A 10,130-nucleotide genomic window follows, 5' to 3' on the forward strand; every position below is an offset into this window, starting at 1 on the left:
TAAATCTATAAATTCCATTGCTCTAGTTATTTATCCATACTTTATAGAACAGATTTTTGAAACTATGTTTTCAATAGCTCCAAAATCTAATTAGAAATTTAGAGTGCATCTTCTTGTTACAAATTATGCTGAAGTTCCTTACAACGAATTTTTGTAGCTCCTTTTATTAAATATCTTAAAAAAATTCATTATTCTAAGATGTCAATTGCTTCAGTTGTTTATGCCAAATTCATAGATCATCTAATATATATTTTCAAAGGATTTATTAGAACAGAGCATTAATAGGCAATAGAATTTCTAACCACATATGCAGATCCATGACAATTTATGAAAGAAGTTTAATAAATTTCCGAAGTGGTGATTACTAACTTATTCAATATAATATATAATAATAATGATAATATTTATAAGCAATGAGTAAATGAGTTGAATAATATTTTAATTAAATATTAATGTGACGAACTGAGTATATATATTATATTCCAGAGTAATCATATGAGTTTAAAAAGAGTTTTAAATAACAAAATATATAAAGAAAGGTGTCAGCTGTATGAAACCTAGAATGAAGTCTAATACTTTCTAGAAATACTTTTTACGTTCTTCTTTTTACTTCTTTAGTCATTAAATTTGCTATTAAGAACATTGATAATCAGCTAGATACATTTATTTTAAGCACTTTATGCAAATGGTATTTCAGAAGACTATAAAAGCGAACCCTTATACATATGTTTTATACAAATTCGAGACTATCAGCACTTTCGATATTAAATGTAATTAGGCCTTTTTAGCTGTTAATGTCTAGAGAGCCACCCTCAGACAATTTGAGGGGACTTGACGTGCCCTTTGACCTCATTCCGGGCATGAAATAAGCATAAACAGGAAGGAGGAGGAGAATATTATGATATTATAGGTATTATATGTAGAGTAGGGTATAGACTGCTGTCAATTATAATGTGTTGACTGGGTGTGGTTGCTGTTGTTGTTGTTGTTGTTGCTGTTGCTGTTCTCTCATAATATTGAGTTGTTGACAGGTCCAAAAGTGAGTCATGAGTAGCGAATGTGATAAGCGAAGAATGAGACGCTTATCGCCACACACTAGACTTTTAGTATTACTTATGAGCAATTATTTATCCCCTCTTTATTTTCTCTCTCTCTCTCTCTTTTATCAACATTGTAGAGAACAAATATTGCGGGTGAAGAATGATGAGAGCATACCGTTCCTGCTGGTGGGCAACAAATGCGATCTGAATGACAAGCGCAAGGTGCCGCTCAGCGAGTGCCAGCTGAGGGCGCAGCAATGGTCGGTGCCCTACGTGGAGACCTCGGCCAAGACACGCGAGAACGTGGACAAGGTAAGTGCGCGATGGTTGCGGGGCAATCGAATACTTGCGATAGTTACGCGGTCAGCGAAGCGAAGAGCGCACGACTATCGATGTTACTATCGATCGATCGGTGGTAACTAATGATGCTTCTATCAGTAGATGATAACTATTGATAATACTATCGATATATGGTTGCTATCGATTAATGGCAACTATTAATGGTACTATAGATTATGGTAATTATCGACGTTACTATCGGTAGATGATAAGAATTGATGTAACCGTCGATATATGGTATCTATCGATGGTACTATCGATTACTGGTAATTGTTGATGTTATTGTCGATATATTGTAACGATCTATTATATCATCCATAGTTATATGGTAACTATCAATGGTACCGATCGATGTTACTATCGATCAATGGTAACTATAAATGTTACTATCGATAAACGGTAGCTATCGATTAATGGCAAATATTGATGGTACTATAGATATATGGTAGTTATCGACGTTACTATCGGTAGATGATAACTGTTGATGTTACCGTCGATATATGATATCTATCGATGGTACTATCGATCGATTGTAACTATAAATGTTACTATCGATACATCGTAGCTTTTGATGTTGCTATCGATATATGGTAACTATTGATGTTACTGTAGATATATGGTATCTATCAAAGTTACTATCGATCAATGGTAACGATCGATGTTACTATAGGTATATGGTATTTATCGATGTTGCTATCGATGCACGGTAATCATTGATGTTACTGTCGATACATGGTAGCTATCGAAGCTACTATCGATCAGTGGTAACGATCGATGTTACTATCGATACTATAGATATGTGGTATTTATCGATACACGGTAACTATCGATAGTTTGTGCTGCTTTAACGAACGAGAGGACACCTTTCTATCCCACCTCTCTCTCTCGCGCCGCGCTCTTTCTCTCTCATTCCCACCGCTGCTCCCCCCCCTTCCTATCTTGTCTGTTGTTATTTCTCTCCCCACTTTTGAAATGCCACCATGGACATAAATAATTTATTAAACCGAAAACATTTGCAGGCTCTTCATCAATTGGCTAAAGCGAGCAAAAAAAAAAAAAAAAAATGAAAAAGAAAAAGAAAAAAGTGCAAAAGATGCAAATACCAAAGAATATATCATCATTTATTTGTGATTATTATTAAACTTTAATCAATGATTTTTGAGCAGAGAAATCAGAAATCGAAATGCAAAAATTTGTCGCACACTCATTTTTTCGTCACTTGATTTGATTTCGATTTTAAGTTTTCCTATTTTGTTTTTCCTTCGATTTTTGTTTCCCATCAAATTTTGTTTCTTGTCAATGTTTCGGTGTGTTTTTGTATTTTGCAATTACCGTGAACACTGATTAAAAGCAGCAAACAAAACAACAATAAATACATTAACAAGAAATATCAAATCATTAGATTCGCATAATTTACTTTTCGTTTTTTTGTTTTGTACTCAATTGCTTTACGATTCACACTCAACATTCTTATCAATTGCTATTTTTTTTTGTGTTTGTCTGCCACTTTTTTTTTTTTTGTTTTGTTACCTGCAATTCACTTGCCAAATAGTTTATAGCCATTGTTGTTTTGGCCCAACAATAAGCACACATCCATTAAATACACACACACACATCTATCTAACTATATATGAAAGCAATTGTAGTTCGTTTATGCCATGAACATTTGAGCAAAATGCTTTGATTTCACTTAGAACTAAGCGACAATTGAGAAGTAAATCTTGATGATGGTAACAACAACAAAAAATAATATCGATTAATTCTTCAAGAGGGAAAAATGATTCCCTAAATGATAGTTTTTAAAGGTTTCAGAGCAGCTCAAGTTAAAGTCTATCAAGAAATCTACCTTTTAGAAAGCACTATATAAATGAATCTACCTTTTAGAAAGCACTTAATCGAATGTATCATCGCCATTGTCGTTATCGTTATCGTTTTATCGATGTTGTAATCGTAACGCTGCTTGCAGAACAACCACAACAACAACAATAATGTTGATAATCAAGTTGATAATTATAATTTTAAGTATATAGTTTAATTATTCTTCATTTATTTTCTTTGATTTCTTATTGTGTTTTTTGCTAGCGCATTTCACACGCTCTTTTTTCATACACCCAGAAACAACACCAAAAAAAAATAATAATAATAAAAATACAGCCAGCTCTCTATGTAACAACTCTCTCTCTCTCTATCTATCTCTCTAACTAACTAACTCACCTCTCTATAACTATCGTATAAATAAAATGATTTGCGTTATTTTTACAACTAAATATATATATATACGTATGCGATATATATGTATATGTATGTGTATGTACATGTATATTTTATTCCCATCACAATTGCAGGTATTTTTTGATTTGATGCGCGAAATAAGATCACGAAAAACCGAAGATTCGAAAGCCACGAGCGGGCGTGCTAAAGATAGATGCAAGAAGCGGAGACTTAAGTGTACCCTACTTTAGGCATTAGGTGCATAAACAAAACAATTTTACAAGCTACCAACTACCAACTACTACAACATCAAAGATAATTGAAAAATAAAAAAAACTATACACTATTTACTTACTTACACCTTATGTGACCCGTATTTAGCTTTGCCCTCTTTCGCTTTTGGCTTTTTGCTACACTAAAATCCACTTTAGTTCTTTTTTTTTTGTAACAATTTCCTCTTTCTTTTCCTTTCCTTTACTTACACTGATTTCTCTTATATTATTAACTTATTTATTTAGATTTGAGTGCCGCTTGCCTTTGATTTATTATAATGCTTTCTTTTTGTTGATGTTTGCCTTTGATTAGAATCGCAACTTTACAAACATCACAAAATCAAAACAAATAACAACAGTAACAACACAATAACAAACATGAACAACATTTATAGACTAACCTCTTGCTGATTGAACGTAGCTCTTATACTATAAACAAAATGAGCTCTGCATGTTGTCTACATTATTCAATTGTAATTTCGTACTTGACTAATCCTCGTCTTTCAATTTCAATGTTTCCTTACCAATTGAAATTCAACTAGGAAAATAATATATTACTTTGACTGTCAAAATTCAATCTAAATTCACAGAAATTCAAAATACAAATTTAATCATATTTGTGTTAAAAACACAACGTTTAAAAAAAGTTTGAAGAATTCAGATAATGACATTTCCATGAAAACAATTCAATTTCAAAATATGAATTTTAATCGATATATTCCTGGATAGTAACTTAATGACATTTTAATGAAAACAGTTCAATTTTAAAATACGTATTTTGCATTAATCGATATATTCATCGATAGTAACTTTATTGCATTTCCATGAAAACAATTAAATTTCAAAATATGAATTTTAACCAATATATTCATCGATAGTAACTTAATGACATTTCAACGAAAACAGTTTAATTTCAAAATATGTATTTTGCAATAATTGATAATTGTAAACTAACGAAAAGTCTTGTTGTCGTTGTTTAAAACTTTGCCAAGCTTTTGCTTTTAAAACTTTAAAACACTAAAAAACGTAGAGCACAATTGACAACAGTTGAAATTAGAATTGAATTACACTAGAGTTGCTTAGAAAATACACTTAATTGCAGTTTTAGTTTAAAAAGGTATCGAAAAGAATTAATAAATAGTAGTAATATATTTATCGATAGTAATAAAATATTGATTGATAGTTGTAATGTATTTATCGAAAATATTTATACAATTGTCGACAGTAATAAAATATTTAACGATATGATCGATAGAATTATATTTATCGAAAAAGTTGATAGTATTATATTTATCGATATCCTCGATAGTATTATATTTATCGACATAGTCAATAGTATTATGTTTATCGATATAGTCGATAGTATTATATTTATCGATATGCTCGATAGTATTATATTTATCGATATGCTCGATCGATATATCATCGATAGCATTATATCGATCGATAGTAATATTATCATTATCGTTAATATTGTTATATCGACCGATAAGAGTTATATTTTTATCGATAAAATTACATTGCAAAAGCAATATGGACGGCGACCCTTGAGATGAAGGTGAAAGGAATGCCAAGATTGAACTAAGTGAAATACACCAATGCAAAACTACACACACATAGACACACACACACACATCTGTACATAAACACTCATACATGAGTAAAACAAGTATATTTGATTTAGTTTGAGTATGAACTTGGCACATTTATCAATCAAGTACAAAAACCAATTTTTTTGCTTTATTTGACATTATTTTGTTTGGCTTTATGATTTAATAACTTTTGGTTTGGCGCTCGTATTTTTGCATTTAATACAAATTTAGTTTTTGCTTTATTTTTAAGACAATTTTAATTTTTGTATATTTTTATGGTGTATGAAACTTTTTGCTTTCGGTTTTTAGCCATTTTTCCAAATTCTGTAACTATAGATACAAATTTTAACCCGAAACAAGAATGTTTGATTTGAAACGGAGAAGAAAAAAGAAGGAATTTATGATTAATCTATTGTTTATTCTTGTTTAGGTATTTTTCGATCTAATCAGGGATATTTCATCACGCAAAAAACAACGTCAGATGGACGTGAAAGAGCCGACAAAGCCTTCTCCTTGCTGCCAATTGTTGTAAACATTCAACAGCGACAACAACAACAACTGCAACTGCAACATTAACAACAAGAGGAAGATGAACAACAACAACAACAACAACAATAATAAAGCAAACAACTGCAGTTCAACAAGGCAGCAGTAAAAAATGGCAACAACATAACCAACAACAATAATTGAGCGTTATTAATATTTATAAAAACAAATCAGAAAAACGAAAAAAAAAAAAAAACAAGCAACAACAACAAAAATTTGTATCAAAATTATTTGCAACATTTCAACGATGATTAACATTAAATAAATTATGAATTATATGTAATATACATAAAATCTATATATATAAAAAATAAATATATTAACAACAAATGCAACTATTATTTAGGTAATAGCAAACAGCAACAACAACCACAACAACAACAACAACAACAACCACAGCAAAGCACAGCGCCAGCTTTTAATTCATAATTTATCGATATTTCTTTTCCTACGCTACAAATACAAGCATACACACATACATACAAATATAATACATACATGCTAATAAAGTGGAGCCTCGCCAAAGCGAACAGTGCAATCTAAACTAAACTTTATCGAAGCTCCACAGTATTTTGCTTAAAGGATTCAGTTGTTTATTATATCTATATATTTTTTTTTATTATTATGATAATTATTATTTTGTTCGTGTATAAAGTAATAGCAAAATGTTAAACAATAATAAAAATTAAAAAAAAAAACAAAACAAAAAAGAAAGTAAAGTCTACACACAACACACTGAAAAGCTTTTTATAAATATTATACATACAAATAAAAATACAAATACAATACATAACATACATAATTATATAGTTTAAAATATGTAATTGTAAAATGCAGCTGCAACAAATCATTAACAAACTCCAAACTTTAATTCATAAATATCGAAATTGACTTTTTTTAGAATCAATGAAGAACAAGAATATGAAGAAGAAGAACACCTCAATTCTAATGCAATTTTTGTAATTTTCTAAATAACTAAACAACAACAAAAAACAAAAAGAAAAATCAATCAATATGAAAAGAACTTGAATAATTTGTAGCTGCTTTCATAAACAATTCGTTTTCTTTTTCTATTATTATTATGATCTTTTTTTTTAAATAACTTTATAAAATCGTATTGAGAAATTATTAAGATTATGGCATACACTATTTTTTTTCTTGCAAACTGCATTCTGTATTTTAATGTTTAAGCTATTATTATTATTATTATGATTAATATGATAATGTTAAATCTAATTATTGTTAAATATATAAGTTATGCAATTGATTTACCTTGATTTCGAAACTCTGAAGAACTTTGAACTCCGCATTTGACAATATTTCCTTTCCTTTTCCTTTTCCTTTTCCTTTTCCTTTTCCTTTTCCTTTTCCTATTCCTATTTATTTATTTTCGTTTTCTTTTCACCCTTTCTTGTGTATGATAAATCGAGAATCGAATGTTGCTATAAATTTATATACATACACTATACTATATATAGCGTATATATATATATAGAGAGAGATACATACATACATCATATATATTGATAAGAGCCAAGGGCACTGAGCAAACCACAGCAGCCAACACACACATACACATTTTTAGTGCTCTACTCTCGCACACACACACACACAACACAGACACTCCTCTTCCCACACACGATGAAGAAAGAAAGAAACAACACATTACACACACTCACACTGTCCCATACTTATATATATATATATGCATACATACATATATCGGAATCTAAATAAGTAACAATTTTTTTAGCAGCAATAGCAAAGCATTTTTTTGATAAACTATTATTATAATGATTATGAGTAAAACTGGATTAAAAATTATGTTTAGCTTGGAAATAAACAAAACAATAAAAAAACAAAAAACTATGAGAAATCTTACAACAACGTGTTTTATTTAATACAAGGATTTCATAAGATAGATTGGCATTCAAGAATTTCCCAAATCCGACCAAAAAAATCATCAAATTTTTTTTAAGGGGGGAGGCATGAAAAATTGTCTAAATTTCATATTTTCAGCAGTATTTCGGCCGTTTGAAGGACAATCGGGTTGTCCTTTGGCACAATGATAGCTCTAATCAATAAAAACTGAATAAGGTTTCCAAGAGGACGAAAATCCTTCCAGGAGCTGAAATAAAAGGACTCTTCGATACACCAAAAATTAGCTACAACTCGTGAATGTCCTTGCGTATCCTGGCAAGCAATGTGTCAAATGATGCCTATTAGTGAAGCCTATCAACTGGCCAAAGGACATGGCATTCGTCATTGTAGTTTTCGAGTTATCCTGGAATTTGCAATTTTGGTCGGTTTTCTTGAGCCCTTGGAACTGAAAAATTTCAAGTGTTGGATTCCTCGATGACCCCATTTTTTTTTGATGCAGGTCGATAGAGCAGATCCTTGAGATCCTAGCATTATGTGTCCTTTGAAAATACGGCAGGATATGGCCAAGTTATGACTGATTTTCATTAAGTTTAAATGCTTTGCTGGATGCCCCTAAAAGTATGCAATGAAAACGCATAAAACTCAACAGAGTTTTGGTTTTTACGCCATAACTCGCCCAATTCCTTAAGGATCAGGTAAGGACATACCTTTTTGTAATCAGAGTAGCCAGGACTATCGATTTGCATTCAAGGATTTTAAGATTCCTTCCAATAATTCTACTTGAAAATTTTCAAAGGGTAGGGCATAGAAAAATTGGTAAAAATTTTAAAATTCCGCCGTATCTCGGTCATTTGAAGGACGATCGGGATGTCCTTTGGCACAGACATAACCCTAATCAATAGAAATCGATTGGCATAAATCCAAGGACAAAAATCCTTACAGGAGCAGAAATAAAAGGACTTTTTTGCATAGAAAAAATTAGCTATAACTCGTGAATGTCCTTGCATATCCTGACAAGCGATATGTCAAACGATGAGTATTTATGAGACCTATTATCCTGCCAAAGGACATTCCAATCGTCCTTGTGGTTCTCGAGTTATCCTGCAATTGTTAATTTTCGCATAATTTCTTTGGCCTCCGGACCAAAAAATCACAAGTGTTGGATTCTTAGATGACCCCATATTTTCTTGATGCAGATCGATAGAGAAGGTCCTTGAGATCCTAGCAATATGTGTCCTTTGAAAACACGGCAAGATATGGCCGAGCTAGAAGCAGTTTTCTAATTCATAACGACAGCAAATACATTTTTGTAGCATACTTTCAGGCTGCGCCAGTTCAAGTGGAGATTATGACTGCGACACATAGATGGCGCTACTAAGCAGCTTATGTAGCATTGATGGAATTTATTTATTATTAATTTCCACGTAACCCAAGTAAATAATTCAACAATGTGGCATTTGCTTTGAAATCACTTTTTATTTTTTTCTTGCATTTTTGTTTTCTTTACACATTTATAGAATATATATATCATTTCTCATATATATTTTTGTTTTATACTCATTTTTGCATTTTTGTTTTCATCGTTTATGCATTTAAAATTAATATTATATGTTACATTTATAGCTAAAAGATGTTCGTTTTGTTTTTTGTTTGTTTTTGTGTTTTTCATTTTCAAATTTTGTTATTTAAATTTATTTATTTATTTTTTTTTTGTCTGCTTCTTCCATTAATATATAACCTTTTGTTTGTTTTTGTTTTGTTTTTCATTCATTTATAATTTGCAATACTCCCGATTTGTTTTCAACTTTAAATTAGGTAAATAAAATAATAATAATAATAATAATAATAATAGCATTTCTAAAATGAAATCGTTTAGTAAAAATTAGAAAAAAAAATATATGTGTTTTCGTATTTATAAGAAAAATAGAATAGAAATAGAGTAATTGTAAAAGCTAAAATAAAGTATTATGTTCATTACTTGGCTACTTACAAATATCATTAATTAATTTAAATCAAACATATATTCAATTATTAATTAACTAATAAGCAAACATATAAATATGCAGATCTTCATATCATAAACGAACAAACTAGATACAAATTAATTATTAATTCTGTTGCTTGTTTTTTTCTTGTTTTTTTTTTTTTTGTAATTTTAATTTTTGTTATTATTTTTTACATTGATTTTTATCGTTTCTTTCTTTTTTGTTGTGTGTGTTTATTTTGATTTAGTTTTGTTTTTTTTTTAG

General features: G+C 30.1%; 1 protein-coding gene across 2 annotated transcripts in view; it reads left to right on the forward strand.

The window, feature by feature from the left end:
• Window positions 1-6,199, forward strand: part of LOC132795762 (ras-related protein Ral-a) — a 29,124-nt gene extending 22,925 nt beyond the window's left edge. The window contains exons 4-6 of one of the 2 annotated variants that reach the window (XM_060806641.1): window positions 1,178-1,352; window positions 3,725-3,848; window positions 5,885-6,199. In XM_060806641.1, coding sequence (XP_060662624.1) covers window positions 1,178-1,352; window positions 3,725-3,841 — 292 coding nt within the window. In that variant the 3' untranslated portion in view covers window positions 3,842-3,848; window positions 5,885-6,199. The remainder of the gene's footprint in view (window positions 1-1,177; window positions 1,353-3,724; window positions 3,849-5,884) is intronic. The other variant, XM_060806642.1, reaches the window with a different exon arrangement.
• The last annotated feature ends 3,931 nt before the right edge of the window (window positions 6,200-10,130 follow it).

The sequence above is a fragment of the Drosophila nasuta genome, chromosome X, assembly GCF_023558535.2.
Source record: "Drosophila nasuta strain 15112-1781.00 chromosome X, ASM2355853v1, whole genome shotgun sequence".
Classification (NCBI taxonomy): domain Eukaryota; kingdom Metazoa; phylum Arthropoda; class Insecta; order Diptera; family Drosophilidae; genus Drosophila; species Drosophila nasuta.